Genomic DNA, 15,388 nt, shown 5'->3' on the forward strand with positions numbered 1-15,388 from the left:
ATTGTGGTGCACAAGATATTGCTGTTTACTTTTCTCAGAGTCCAAATTCTACATCTCTGACCAAGTACATAGAAAAAAATACTATCAAAATCTACAATATCAAAGCATCACTGGTTATATTTAAATTAGTTTTTCATATATATTGATGATTCTTCTTATAAACTTGGTCAAAGATAGAAATTTATTTTTTAATAAATAAAATACACCTTCGAAGTAGAAGAAACAGAGTGTGGTTTTTTTATTAATTTCATGAAATTAAGTATATAGCATCCGTTTTACGCCTAATTGTGCCATTGTTACTGTTTGTTTGGGGAACGAGCTTGGCGTAGGCAACCTGAGGGCCGCATCATTCACAGTTGTCATTCATTATGGCGGTTGAAATGTACTAGTTGTCATTCACATGGGCCGCATCATTCATAGTAATGTAGTACGTTTAACTAATCTTTCCCCAAATAACAATCATTTTTTAGCAACTTGTAATCTCACCCTAATTAGCACCCACAGTATGATGCTTTGGTCTCTCACTGGGTTTTATCTGTTCCTGGCACATGTTTTACTGAACAAGACAGGAGAGACCTTGCAACCGTTCACTCATCGGTCGATCAAACAATGCACATCAGAGCACACAGGGAGAAAACTAGTTTTCAGAGGAATTAATTACTTTTGTCAATACCTCTTATCCCCTACCAAATCCATTAGCGGCAGAATTTACCGACTCCAGAATTTATATGGATGCAAGCGCAGAATAATTACATCCTTGTACGACGTGCTCTCCTCGAATAATTTGATGGAGGAGACAAGCAAATGCTGTAGTTATCAGCCCTGGTGATTGGTGAAGATCCCCATCATCCAGCTTTGTCTGCATCTATATGGTTTAGGGTATTCTGGAAAGAAACAAAAAAGAAAACGAAAAATGTAGGCAAAACAGAGCAGCACAATGCTCATCAACAGTTAATATCTGGACATCAAGGGAACATATGCATATATCCTTCTCTACTTAACACCAAACTCAACATTACTTTTTAGGCCAAGGACACCATAAGTGTCACACTGAAATTATCAAGTGCTTACATACAAGCATATACTATTCCTTCAGGGAAACCCCACATACTTACGTACATAGGTATGCGAGTGACTCTTGTTACCAGCCCAGAAACTACAATACTTCATTCATTTTACACCCTCCTTTTCAAAAAAAATATATTTCATTTTACACCCTACAGTGTACCAAAATGACCCCATGCATGCTAAACCAGCCCTTCAAGTTCAGCCTCTACCGACTCTGCGATCCCACAATTTCCACCATCAGTCAAGGACCAATTTACATCCGTCTCACCGACCAGGACAGATTTGCAGAACAAGGGTGCACGAACGACAGATCTCTTCGGCCACCCTGGTCAGAGAGCTGCTGCTGCTCCGGGAGAATGCACAACTCAGAGTAGATCCACGCTTTGATGTTGTCAATGGTCTGCCTGCGCTTATACGCATGTTCAATGACTTTCTTCCCAGCCGACGTCCTGACAGAGATGCGCATCCCACCTCTCTGCCACGTGAGGCCGCGAAACACAACATGAAGGGTAGATTCATCTTGCACGCCGTAGTCAGCCAATGTGCGGACATCCTCCAGCTGCTTCCCAGCAAAGATGAGACGCTGTCTGCCAGGGGGAACGCCGGTTTCATCAAAAACCTTTGCCTTCACACTGTATATGCTATCTTCTCCCTCAACCTCAGTAGTCATGATCTTATCAGTCAGTGTCCTGACAAAGATATGCATCCCACCTCTCTGACACCTGAAGCGAAGCACGATATGAAGGGTAGATTCATTTTGCACGTTGTAGTCAGCCAAGGTGCAGCTATCCTCCAGCTCATTCCCAGCAAAGACGAGATGCTGTCTCCCTGGGCAAATACCGGTTTCATCAAAAATCTTTGCCTTCACACTGTCTATGGTGTCTGCTTGCTCAACCTCAATAGTCATGATCTTGTCAGTCAATGTCTTCACAAAGATGTGCATCTGCGGGGAAAGGTCAAGGGTGAGGGTGGACTCCTCCTTGATATTGTAGTCTTCAAGGGTACAGCTGCCCAACAAGAGTTTTTGCTGGCCTGCAGGGATGCCCTCCATGTCTTGAATCTTATCCTTGACATCCCAGATCGTATCTGATCCCATGACCTCAAGAGTGATAGTCTTAAAACAGTGAATCTTTTTCTTTTTTTTTTGCGAAATTTTGAAGAGTGGATCTTAACAAATATCTGCATCTGTTGAACGGGCGCACAAAACATTAGCATCTTAGACGACATGCTTTAATTGAAGACACAGAACGATAAATGAAATGAGGTTCCAACGGATAGTAGAACCAAAAACAGAAATCTGCACATTAACCACAACAAATCATCAGGTCCCACGGTTAACAGTTGGTGTTGCACGGGGTAATACATCTTATTCAGATCAAAAAGGCTAGGGATGTTCACTCGACCCATAGCATAAGAATGAATTACAAATATAAACATCAGAGCTATCTCTGTGCTATGTTGTCAGCACTTGATAGATGTTTTTTTTTTTTGAGAAAATCAAATATCCTACACAACGTTGACAGATATTGTGATAAAGACATGCTACTCGAGAATCCTACAAATAAGTCATTTCCCTCTTCTAAATAGATGAGTCAAACAAGAGCAAGTTAGATATTCTCAATCTAACCAGCCCTAGGATCTGACAAATCTCATGAGATTAGCCCCATATATGTTGCATCACCCCTCTAAATTAACCCACGGACCTAACAAATACATTCAAGATCACACACTATATGTAGGTATACCCTACTAGAGATTGAGTCAACACTATATTTAGGATATTGTCCCTTAAATTCACCTTTTTTTCTGGCAGTCAACGGGGGGCCATCGCCCACCTGAACTCATTTTTGTATAAAAAATATGACCGCGGCTCGGTTATTACATAGCTCCAGGAAGCCCATAGAGAGAGAGTGAAAAGAAATTCACCTTTGGCCGGCAAGATGTCACAATTTGCAAATTAGATGATTCACTGGCCAGAAAGAAGCATGGGGAAATGTAAGTGTTGAACAGAAGCAGGAAGACGTTCAAGTTGCCATAATCATAGAAGGCTGACAACGAACACACTTGTCGTGTGCAAGGTCAATTCATAAGGGGGTATGTCAGTGAAAGAAACATCTATCTTATAAGGAATATGAACACTTGGATCCACTCAATTTCTAGAAAACATGATGCTTCAAAATTGTTTAAAGCAAGTAAACCAACAAAATCATCTACTAGATCTTTAGGAGATTAGTAACAAAATGATGAATCTGGGATGTGTCAGGTAAAGATGGAGCAGGGCGTGAGAAAAGGCGAGCGGAACGGAGTCTCACCGTGCATTGTTCAAGTTGCATCTCATCGGTATCCTCGGTATTCTCCGCCCCCGAATTGCCACCGGTCATGGAGACGACGGATGATTTATTTGCCCCCCCCCCCCCCCCCTCGCTTTCGTGTGCTACCACCTAGCAGTGACCCTAGAGCAGAGAGCAGATCAGATCAATGCATGTACGTCAACGAGGCTGGGGTTGATGGGAAGCTTGCGGGACGGGGAATCCGCATCCGCTGGCGTGGCACGGGCGAGGAGGGGATTTGGGTTTCTCTCTGAGACGAGCAAGCAAGCTCAACATCCATCCATGGCGGCAGCCGGTAGGGTGTGGTGACCGGTGAGTGGAGTGGAGTGAAGTGTGTTGGGGTTGGGGTTGGGGCTGGAATTGGAAGGGTGGAGAAAGGATCAAAATCTTCTTTTGACTCCTTGACCGCGTCTTTATCCTTACCTTTCTCTTTCACCCTTGTGATGACACAATTTACTGATTTGCCCTTATGCCACATGTCTTCGCCCCTCATCCCCTCGCCGCTGCCGCTTCGATGACAAGAGGACACCAGTCCTCCGTTTTGGTGTCGTAGAATTGTAGTTCGGGTTAGGGTCGACATGTCCTACGACAGTGCTTGGGCGGTACCGACGGCTTCGTTTGGAATAGGTCTCTTCTGGCTCGGGCTCTAACTACCTCGGCAACACTGAGGAGTTGGTTGGCTTTTTCTTCTGTCGTTCCTATGTGTCGACGGATCTAAGGTTATCACGTGTTGCCGCATGAGGCTGATGCGGCTTATGTATGCCTTGGAGTCGTTGCTATAACATCTCCTCAACTGTCGTGGTGGAGGGTTTGTTGGCTTATGCCTTTGAGTCATTGCTATGATGTCCTCTCCACTGTCGTGGTAGCGTGTCAGAGGGTCTTTTGGCTTCTGCCTTTGAGCCATCGCTATGACGTCTACTCCACTGTCGTGGTGGAGTGTTGTGACGATTGTTTCAAGACCATGGTTGATGATAGGAACTTTGCAACAAAGGTGGATTATTTAAGAGCAGTGTGGCGGATCCAGAATTTAATAAGTGAGGGAATAATCCATAGTCGCCAAACCACAGAGAAGTGGGGCTCCCACATTCGTGTCATCGACACAAATAACCAATGGCATATCTGGCATCCTGATTCTGATGGACCTTCGACGAACCCCCGAGCCACACGACTCTAGTGGATCTCCGACGAACACCTCGGCAACACTCGGGTTTAACGATAAATTCTTACACCAGCATGTGTAGTGATATCCAGAGACTTAGTTGTTTCTTTTCTTTTTTAGGCCTCGTTCGTTTAATCCTCCTCCCAAAAGGATTGGAGTGGATTGGAGAGGATTTTGACTTGTAGGGGATCTAATCCCCCTCAAACCCTGCCATTTCCCTTCAAAAACCACCTCAACCGAACAAGGCCTTAGGTGTGTGTGTGTGTGTGTGTGGGGGGGGGGGGGGGGGGTGTTTCCTACAAAGCCTCGGCACATGTTTATTAGATAAAAGGAATTTGTACTGTAGTAGGCAGGCAAAGAACACTGAATATACACGCACCCACACTGGCCAAGGTTCAGGTTCAGCATCCCCTCCTCAGAGACCCACCCACACACCCAGTTCAGATTCAGAGCACGACGTCAGCTCGTTGCCCTTGGGGTCAACGACGAAATGCAGCTCGAGACATCATCTCTCCGCGTCCGGATGAAACTTCGACACCCACACCTGCATCTCACAAGGCGACACAAAGAAGTTATATTGGGCCGCGACACAATCAAGCGTAGCGCTTACTGTCCGCTAGAAAAATGTGCAGGTTACATTACCTCGCCCCTCCGAAAGAGAGGGAGATAATGTCATCTTCCACCTCCGATTCATAATCTACAGAAACCAAGCCCTGTAAGCACACTGACTGACGGAGGTTCCGTTTCAGCATCTCTTACTTTGAATGAACTACTAAAACATATACAGGCCGATCCAGTCCAGGTCCAGGTTAAGGTTCAGCTTCGGAGCACGACGGCTCAGAGGCCTACATCAGCTGGTTCCGTTTCAGCATCTCTTGCTTTGGACAACTCGAAAATATACAGCCGGATCCAGTCCAGGTCCAGGTTAAGGTTCAGGTTCAGAGCACGACGGCTCACCCACGAGGACAGGGTTGACGACGAACCAAATGCAGCTCGAGGCATCTCTCCGCGATCGGATGAAACTAGGATGCCCACATCTGCATCCCACAAGGCAAACACAAAGAAAGAACATTGAGATGGAGGCTTTACGTTCTTTCTGTCAGCTACAGCAATGGGTAGAGCATAGTGTCTCCCGATCTTAGCTACTAATCATCATCACCCTTCTGTGAGCCTAGCTTGAGGTTCTGGTTTTGCAATGCACTAGGTACAGGTAACTAAGATGAGAGATCCCAGTTTTCAGAGAAATTTTATGTTTCAGCTTACTGAACTGAAGTGGCACAAAAGCAAAGCGATTTTTCTGAGCATTTTTTTTACTTTTGTTGATATCTTATTATTGTCTTGTCCTTGATGAAAAACAAAGTTCCCCTTAGCTTAATTCAAAACAGAATTGACCGACTCCCAGATTTACATGGATGCAAGCACAGAAACCTTACATCCTCTTACGCCATGCTCTCCTTGAATAATTTGAAGTCGTCAACTGCAGGAAACAAGAAAAAGGTAGTAGTAATCAGCCCTGGTGATTAGTGAACATGTCCACCATCTATCTTTGCTCTAAATCTACATGGTTTTGGGATTCTCAAATGGAACAGGAACAAAATGTAGTGAAAACTTACTGGAAGGAAAACGGGTAACGGCAGCGTGACTGTACAGATTGTCCATATGATCCTGGCAACAACCTGATTTGAAATATATCAACAACCTGACAAACTATGCAGGAGAATGTTTGTGCAAATTATAAGTTGTCAAGCAGATCAAGTTAGAAAGTGCAGTCATGTGCACTGCAAAGAAACCCGTTTTCGCCATACCTGAGGTTGCCTGCACTGTAATGGATGATCAGCTTCAGAAGATGAGATAATGCATCCTCCACTGCCTCTCTGGATGCAGTCTCCGAGAAAGATATCAACAACATAAACTCGACTTCATAGTTAAAATCCTTTTGGGAAAACTTATTTATTTATCTGACATTTTTAGGCCGAGTTGCACAAAAAAGGAAGATTTGCCAGTAGTAATAAAGTACTGCTTTCTACACCAAACTCCAGAGTCCAGTACATACTGAAACAAAGAAGTACAGTACAGCTTAGAACAGCTTAAACCTGTTGTACACTACAAGCTCCATGCATTTTATCAAACAAACAAGAATATCTACCAATCAACATATTTCACTGCTAAACTCTTCGAATTATAAAGGGACAGTAGCTTTAGTCGCAAGTGTTGTAGATTTGAAAGTTCAGATGACTATCGCTAAATTAGACTGAAGAACAACACTGTCAGTCGTCATGCTGTATTCAGATATAACGATGAGACTTGAAGAGAAATAGTGATAAAACAAACTACACAGCGACAGTAAAAGAGAAGGAACCACCATTTGCCATAGATTCGAGACAAACCTGCAAGGTGATAGCCTTCTGCCCAGGGATGCAGAAAAGATACATATATCCTTGATACCCGAGCTTCTATTGGTAACTGCTAGCTTGTATTGGCTCTGCTAGCAAGAGAAGCATTTTCTTTTTTACTCTAGTAACTGAAAGGGAATACATGGTAAGAAACTAAAGAAGCTCACAGATGGCACAAGGAAATTACTTCACTTCCTCCAGGGATTCGACCTTTTCCCTGCAAGACAATAACTGCTGCAGACATGCAACAATGTTTAAACACAGATGAGGGTGCACAGATAGTGATAATGTCCTTAAATTTAAACCTTGTTCCCCATTGAGGGCACTAGCAAACAATAAATTGGGGGCTGCAATGGTATTTTTTTCAAATAAAGATGAACAGGCTCTAAATTAGTTAGCAACAATAAACCATATGGCTAAATGTCAATGTGATCTTTGTCCAAAATAAATCAATCCTCCACGTCAATTCAGCGTTTAAACAAAGATAAGTCGCAGTTCCTAGATATAAGCATTAAACGATAACATAGGTAGTACAATGGTTAGGCTACATCCTACGTCCTGCCATCGTCGACTTGACGAAATTCAAGATTCTGACATAGTCATAAAACAAAGCTGAGTGCTTGCCCTCCAAGCCATCACGGTGGTGTCGGTTGCTTCCGGCAAGATTGTTACATGGGCTGCCCCCAATCACCAAGTCAAAGCCACCAAATTGACTAATAAATGATGCAACTCTATCATTTGTGAGAGATTTCACATCATCAATCTCAATCAATGTGCCTGTCTGGGTCTGATCCCACCAACTTCTGAAAATCTTCTTACTAGCTTCACCTATCTCAACAGAAATCACTACCCTCATGTGGATCCCAAGCTTGTGCAAAGCTACCTCACCTCCTCCAATACCGGTGAATAAGGACAGCACCCTAACACCATTGGGAAACATACGCCTCAGCACTGACAAGTGGTAAGCAACTGTATCAACTTGAAATGAGTTGCCGAGAGACTTGTATCGCTGTGTCTTGCCAACTCCCCTTGTGTGGTCCCTTGGGAAACCAAGTAGTAATTCCATCTCATGAGGCTCCAAGGGCGCAACCTTGTTTTTCCCAACCCAGATAAGATTCCATTTTTTGCACTCGTCCATGACATCTTTCTGGACACTTTTTGGCGGTGGATTGCTTGAGCTTACAAGAGCACGCTGGATCCGGTCTGTCAGCTTTGCACTTGCTACACATGTTTGTAAGCAATTGAGATGTGTTCTCGTGTCCCAGGAAGGCCACCACTTCTTGTAATGAGGAAATGCCTCAAATATTGTCTTTGGGGGCAGAGGAAGAAGAGGCGATCTGTTCTCAATTGGCAAATTGTGGATGTAGCCCCTTTTCCTTGCAGCTGCACATAGATGAAGAGAATCCACAAACTCTGGCTGAATGTCAAACAGATTTCTTGAAATTTTGGCCCATTCACCTTTTGGAGCTCGGGCCACATTTTCATAATAGAAAAAAGGTGGTCCGGTATCTAGTTTAGAAAGCATTCGGGTCACTGATGATCCACTGTAACCAGGCAGGTTAAATCCAACCATTGGATTTGGGAGAGGCATTGATTCCTCATCGCTGCCATCCAAGGAAGGTCGATTGCCTTGTCCTCCACCCCCATATCTCTTCCTCTTTTTCCTGCTCTCTTCCATCAATCTTGCTTTCTTTCTGCCTCCAAAGGAATTGAAGCATCTGTCTGTAACCTGCCAAATGTAGACAAATTGTAGTGTCCTTGCAACAAATTAAAAGAGCGAAAGTGGCTTCTTATTCAAGTGTACGTCAAACCACAAGGTACCTGATGGTCAGATAAGTTTCTGGAATGACAATCTTCTGCGACCCGTGATGCGCTAACCGAATCAACTAATACACAGATATCAGCATCCGCACCTAGGAGAATTCAAACAGAAATATATAGCATAAGCTAATATTTCGATGAAAGAATGGCCATCAAGGCAATAATTTCGAAAGGAGGCATACCACATCTTATAATAGCCCTATTTGCTTCATCTTCAGAAAAGCCCATGTTTACTAATGAGTTGATCTTCTCATCCCTCTCTGACATCTCTCGCATAAAATCCTGCACAAAAGTACCCAAAAAAAACCGAGATTAGAAAATATTTGCTATATCTCACTGACTTCTTAATGCCAAACTAAGTGGCTGCTGATAAGAAAATACAACCATGAAGCAACATGTATATGGCCAGAGAAAAGAAGGGGGCCTATGCTAATCAGTGATCAAGAGATGAATAGCACAGACTACCCAAGAAATAAGCGAACAAAACTGACAAAAAAATTAAATTAACGAAATAATTTAGGAACTCAACTTCCTATAAGGTGCTGTTTGAGAATGACATTAATACAGTAGCAAGTAGCAATATGAAGTACCGGTAGTGCTGGACTAAAATAAACCAAACGTATAGGTGAAACACAATCATCTGGTCACTCCATGCTGCTTTCGTGACAGAACTTTAAATACTGATGGATGGATGGTGAGGCAGATGCGTGCATCTTCGGGAGAAGATGATGATATTCACATCCCATCCTATTTCAGATTCATCGCTTTGCTAGCAATCACGATATTTTTTTGCTGAGCAGGTATAGTACATACAGACACTCCATACTGTTTCCCTACTTGCTGTTTTTAGTCTTCACATATATCTTGCCATGAACAGGTTTAAACCATACAATAATTATCTTCATAATTTTATTTGTGTAACTAATACAAAAATCGACTACCACATCATATATAACATTATGAGATTTCTAAATTAGTTACTTTGTGTATGCATTTCTAGCTGAACAGTAATGGATTGAATCCCTAATTTTCCTAAGCTCTAACAGGTAAAAGTCTTGGAGAGCAGTTTGATGCAACTAATATGGTAAGTGATGCTCTTTTCCAGTATTATGATCATTTTGCGTAGCTGAAAGTCAAAAGAAGAATCTTGCACTATGCCATTTAATTCTTGAAGAGCTTGTTCATCCTAACCTGCATGCTAGTTCTCAACACTCCTTTATGGAGAAGTGATGACCGGCAAAAATTTACAACAGTGCAGGATTGAATTATTTAGGTCAGTGTTCAGCATTTAAGTTTAGCTTCTATTTCTTCCAAACTCTTCTGACCTCAGTATGATTGTACACTATATCTTGGACTACAAAATATATCAAAAACCATAACCGGTGCATGAATTTGGATTTCTGCATGTTAAAGCGCCTGCAATATCATTATCTTGTATACCAACATAACTCCACAAGTCGCAAGCCTTGTTACTAATACTCAAATGCATAAGAAGTTAAGAACCGAAGAGAAAATGAGTGGTGTCTAACAAAAGTAAATTTTCAGATCATGAAAATCACACACAAGCAGAACAATAATAGACTCCACAGGAGATATTGTCTAAAGTTATTCAACTCACTCCTTATACTACGCTCTTAAAATGATAAAATTGTAACATGGTGAAAATTCTATGTAAAAAAATGAAGTGCTCAAACTACACTGATGAAATCTCAAAACAGGAAGTAACAGGGGTGTTCAAGGTGTGCATGACAAAGATTTCACATATGTCAGCACATGATCAAAGAATTCTTGGCTACTGAACTGAAGATAAGTAATCATCTACCTCATAACCAGAATCATCAGAGCTTGACTCTCTACCACCGGCATCATCATCGCCATCGCAGTTCTCAAAATCAGGATCATCGTCATCTTCAACAACAGGGAGGATGCAGCCAGAAGTAGAGTGATTATTACCCACTGCATCATCGTCATCTAGTGCCTGCATTTCACATCTCAATTGGAATAAACAATCTTTGCCATGAATCAAGAGCACTATAGAATAAATTCAGTAATAAAGCACATGGATAAATAGTCAAATACCTTATACGTGAGCAGTAGCTCGAGCAGTGCATCTGCATCACTATGTCCTGAAATCAAAAGGTGTTAACAAATGGTACAAACACAAACAACTAAATAAAATGGAAATGATTACTTTTATATTACCAATCTCCTTAATACTCTTCATGACCATCTCTTTGGGGAAGCCCATTACCACATATCGCTCGATCAAAGAAGTAGGCGGCACTTCCCCGTTGATCCAGTCATTAGAACCCTTTGCACAGTTACACGAACAAATATCAGACCATGATCATAATTATAACAAATCATGGATAGCACTTGCGCTGAAATATAAAAAATTATATATGACTTACAAGCGTGGATGGGCCAGGAGAACCGAAGTTCCTCATAGCCGGAGCCGATGAGGGCTCAGCCTCACCATCATTGTCCCACTCAAACTTATCACTGTCATCACTATCACTGGTCCAGCCCTGTGACATGAGTTAAGCACAACTTGATTAACATTGAAAGCAAACCACCAGAAAAGCAATTATAGAGAAAAAAAATGATGCGAGAGAATAATTATTTTTTTATGCCACAAGTCCACAACAGCCACAAGACATCGCAGTTGAAATCTCCAGCATGAAATCAGTACAGCTGCATTTGACTCTAGAGTTTAGAATGCATCGAAAAGGAAGAAGGAAAACCCTTTTTTTATTGAACAAACTCCCCTAGACCACTGTCACGAGAAGAAATTAAGCTAATGCCCGGAGAATATACATCAGCTCAATTAGAAACAGTTTGATTTGTAGTTTTGGGGATGCCTAACTAACTGAAGTATGCTATGTTTCAGGTACTAGGAAGGATAGTTCGCTAGGCAGTAGGACACGACATGCATAACAGGGCTAAACAGATTTTATGGGAGTAAACTAAAGTGATCGAGTAGGTAAATCTAAAAAAGGCGAGCAGATTGACCAGGATTGCTCATTATCATGCCTAGAGTAAGATTGACTAAACAAGCACTGCTGCAGTACCATTTGATGATGGTTTTACCAAATGGACAAACAACGATGTTTGCAGTGCAAATGCGTGTGCTGAAGCGCCGGAGAAGTAAGATTTTTCTTCATATTACCATATAGGTGGATCACGGTAACATAAACTAAAACAACAGAATCCCGGCATTAAAGATTGTCAACCTGGTAATGCGGTAATGCTATGGTTGATCACAAGAGTGTCAATGCATCAACATGAACATCATATGAAACAAGAGACCATGCAAGAACCGAAATGCGGAACGCGAAATCAGCAGGGTCTCCTTCAACTCTAGGTTCCAGAATGCATCAAACAAAATTGAAAGAGCATATGTTAGACCAAATGGACCTCAATAAAATAGATTCAGACGAACTGTTTAGCTGGTGGTGCTATCTCTGCTATACGAACAATGGACCTCAACGCGAAATCAGCAGGGTCTCATTCAACAATACTTTGACAAACTATTGCAAGCATCTTATTTGGCGCCATCCTAATACACAAACAGTATAAGAAAATGCAGACAAAGACAAACAGATCAAGCGGTTAACCAGCCAAAGCAACATGATGCCTGGTCACAAGAGAGTCAATGCGTCTGACTTGTTACAGCCATGTCTGATCACAGGGAGAGCCAACGTGTCGACATGAACAGCATATGAAACGAAGTACGATGCGACAGTAAAAATGCGCATCACGGAATCAGCATTCTCATTGCTCTGCGGTCCAGAATGCATCCATGTCTGATCAAACGGAACTTAAGAAAAATGATTCAGATGAGATTCTGCTATACAAGTCTGTATTTTGACAAACTGACAGGTAAATGCAGACAATGACAAGTACTAAAACTGATCCCAACGGAGAGGAGCTGACAAATACTGATCCCACGCTATCTATGCAGCATAAAATCCGGTGACTGCTAGTATATGACAAAATCAACAGACACAAGATGCCGCTATTGAAATCTAACGCATCCAGCAAGTTGGGGAAAAAAAAGACCATTTTTTTTGGCGAGCGAGAAAACCCCAAAAACCCTCATATGCAAAACTAAATCACACGCATCTTTCTTGAACAAACACGAGAGTTTCCCCCTGCATTGCATCGGAACGGAGAGCGGCAGGGAAAAAGGAATCTTTCCCGGAGTTTCCAGTAAGTGCAAATTCCTCGCACGAACGCGGTGCAGAGTAATCGCCAAAGATTCTGCGGGACACAATCCCCGCACAGCAGAACATCCATTATTTTCTCCGAAGAGCATCGAATCGGGGAGGCTGTGAATGAAATCGAAAAAGGAGCGGAGGAAAGCAGAGATAGCCCACCGCCATTGTTGGTGCCGGAAGAAGAGGCGCTCCCGCTGTCTATCCCCCTGCAGCGAGGAGGCAGAAGAAGAGGACGAGAGCTCGGGGAGGAGCGGGGGCAGATGCGGCCGAGGAGGAGCAGATCGCGAGGCGACGGCGGGCTGGTCCGGCCCTCGCTGGCTCGGACGGGGAGGAGGGGAAGAGGGAGACGCGGCTTGCGGCGAGTGTGCTGCAGCTGCTCTGCCGCGGCGTGTATGCGGGCGCGTGGTTTTGTGAAGGAGAACGGGCACACGCGGGCGGGAATGTGTCTCCGACATGTGGGTCCTGGTAGGTTGCTTCCTTTAATTTCATGGGATGTGCGGCCGCACACAAAACTGACCACACAGTTTTGTGCGCAACGCACATCCCAATAAAGAGGGAGAGAAAAGAGGAGGTGGGAACTGGGGGAGGTGTATCCGTGGTGGCAATAACGACGCTAGTTAGGGTAGGTTTGGTGCCAGGCTGTTTGACAACTTTGACCGGTCCTGCCATGCTAATTAATATCATACCTAATGTGGTATTTACTACTCCCTCTATTTCTAAATATAAGCCTTTATAGACATTTTAATATGGACTATATACGGATGTATATAGACATATTTTAGAGTGTAGATTCATTCATTTTATTCTGTATGTAGTCCATATTAAAATCTATATAAGGTTTTATATTTAGGAACGAAGGGAGTACTACTAATTTTAATATTGTCTTCATTAATACATGAAATTGCATGTAATTTTCCTGTCTATATCAATGCGATTGTGTAAATGATAATTTTATTTGGTAAGCATTTATTGACTTATAAAGAAAATATTGTTTTATTTGGTAAGTCAATATGAGGTGAGACAGTTGAGTCACTTTTTAAGTAAAACCCTGGGATGAGAGAACGATAAAATCAAAAGGAGGTGATGGAGGAAGGGCTAGTTCTTTTGCTAAACTGCAACCAAATTTATTTTTTAGAAGTCTGCTAGTCAATTTTTACATAGTAGGTTTCTAAAAGAAAATTGGTTGGGCTTCTAGAATAAGCTGGGAAAAAGCAGGAAATTCTAAAAGCCCAAAAAAGTCATCAAAAAATTGTAAGGAATATAGGTAAAATTGGATGAACAACGACCAGTGGACATAACCTTATGTATATTTTATTTAGGTTGTCACGAGGGCCAAATATTGTTTTATCTCAATAAATTTGGTAGCATGTATCGTGCATGGTAAGTAAATTAATATAATTGGATGGCGCATGAGAAGGTGCGGTGAAATATGACATGAAACTGAGGCGTGTAATCCCACCTTTTTTATGAGAAAAAACTCCAGAACTATATTAAAATTAAGCAGTGATACAACGCAACCCAAAAAAGCAGATTACATCCAAGTCCCTGAGTAACCGATCCAGCATCGACCCCTATGCAAGATGAGGGCCCCGCGCCGTCGCCGCCGCTACCGCTCCCTCCAGAGCAAGCGAAATCCTTGGATGTGCGCGCGGATTATTGACGGTGGGAAGTCTCTACCTTCAGTCCAAAGGACCAGCACATCGGAGAGGAGCCAAACCAGTATTGTGTCACCACTCGCGCTTGAAAAACGCCGGCGAGAGCACATAGATCCAAAGTCCAACAATCACTCCTAAACATACAACGAAGCCAACCATGGAGGATCTCTAGCAGGCTGCTGCACCACCCCAGCACCTCCATGGCAAGCACAAAGTAGCACTCACCACGGCAAAGACGAGGTCGGGGGAAAATCTCCACGATGCCGGCGTCGACTCCACCACAGCACCTGCATCAGGAGAACACCACACCAACGACTGCACCCACAGATCCGCTGTCGCCTTCACCGAGAGCGCTACGAGAGGAAGCACAGATCCGGGAGACCTTATTGGCCCAAGCGTCGTCGCCGCTCCCACAAAAGCGTCGCAGCCAGCCACGCATACCCACACCCTATATACACACTAGGCGCACAAATCCAGGGTTCCCCACCCTTCGGCTACCGGAGCAGTCGGAGAAAGGGGAGGGGAACCCACGGCGGCACCGGGGAATCGGGTTGGAAACTGAATCGCCCTCTCCGATGAGCGGTTAGTTTCCTACGTTACTGCAAAAAGTAACTAAATTATTGTGATTGAGCGACGTACTTGAAAGGCGCGGTCAATATGGTGTGGTGGGAAAACCCCGATTAGATGAAAAAAATTTGATTGACGGACGTGACAGAAGAGGGAAAACTGGTTAACAAATAGT

The 15,388-nt window shown here is 43.1% G+C and overlaps 2 protein-coding genes across 8 annotated transcripts; both read right to left on the bottom strand.

The window, feature by feature from the left end:
- Positions 1 to 284: 284 nt before the first annotated feature.
- On the bottom strand, positions 285 to 3,269 carry LOC109787579 (polyubiquitin-like). The gene has a single exon (XM_045228083.2). It carries the CDS (start codon positions 2,162 to 2,164, stop codon positions 1,322 to 1,324), a length of 843 nt encoding a protein of 280 aa, XP_045084018.1. The 5' UTR covers positions 2,165 to 3,269; the 3' UTR covers positions 285 to 1,321.
- A 1,580-nt stretch (positions 3,270 to 4,849) lies between these two features.
- LOC109787593 (DNA (cytosine-5)-methyltransferase DRM2-like) lies at positions 4,850 to 13,397 on the bottom strand. 7 transcript variants are annotated; one of them, XM_073497260.1, is made up of 14 exons: positions 13,151 to 13,397; positions 11,183 to 11,299; positions 10,974 to 11,082; positions 10,851 to 10,897; positions 10,594 to 10,749; positions 8,954 to 9,053; positions 8,772 to 8,863; positions 7,138 to 8,679; positions 6,945 to 7,039; positions 6,363 to 6,609; positions 6,171 to 6,233; positions 5,991 to 6,034; positions 5,200 to 5,594; positions 4,850 to 5,101 (listed from the first exon to the last, which is right to left on the bottom strand). In XM_073497260.1, the coding sequence occupies exons 1-8, from the start codon at positions 13,154 to 13,156 to the stop codon at positions 7,495 to 7,497; spliced, it is 1,812 nt and encodes a 603-aa protein (XP_073353361.1). In that variant the 5' UTR covers positions 13,157 to 13,397; the 3' UTR covers positions 4,850 to 5,101; positions 5,200 to 5,594; positions 5,991 to 6,034; positions 6,171 to 6,233; positions 6,363 to 6,609; positions 6,945 to 7,039; positions 7,138 to 7,494. The 7 variants fall into 7 exon arrangements, with proteins under 7 accessions (XP_073353361.1, XP_040243671.1, XP_073353364.1 ...); XM_040387737.3 differs by having other exon boundaries at positions 6,363 to 7,039; XM_073497263.1 differs by having other exon boundaries at positions 6,363 to 6,431; positions 6,945 to 8,679.
- Between the last annotated feature and the right edge of the window lie 1,991 nt (positions 13,398 to 15,388).

This window comes from Aegilops tauschii, chromosome 4 (genome assembly GCF_002575655.3).
Source record: "Aegilops tauschii subsp. strangulata cultivar AL8/78 chromosome 4, Aet v6.0, whole genome shotgun sequence".
Lineage (NCBI taxonomy): Eukaryota > Viridiplantae > Streptophyta > Magnoliopsida > Poales > Poaceae > Aegilops > Aegilops tauschii.

Coding starts and splice junctions, on each gene's coding strand:
- LOC109787579 (XM_045228083.2), bottom strand. CDS start 2,164: ATGGGATCAGATACGATCTGGGATGTCAAGGATAAGATTCAAGACATG.
- LOC109787593 (XM_073497260.1), bottom strand. Junction 11,083..11,182: donor CTCCTGGCCCATCCACGCTT/GTAAGTCATATA, acceptor AACTGTGCAAAG/GGTTCTAATGACTGGATCAA. Junction 10,898..10,973: donor GAAGAGTATTAAGGAGATTG/GTAATATAAAAG, acceptor TTTTGATTTCAG/GACATAGTGATGCAGATGCA.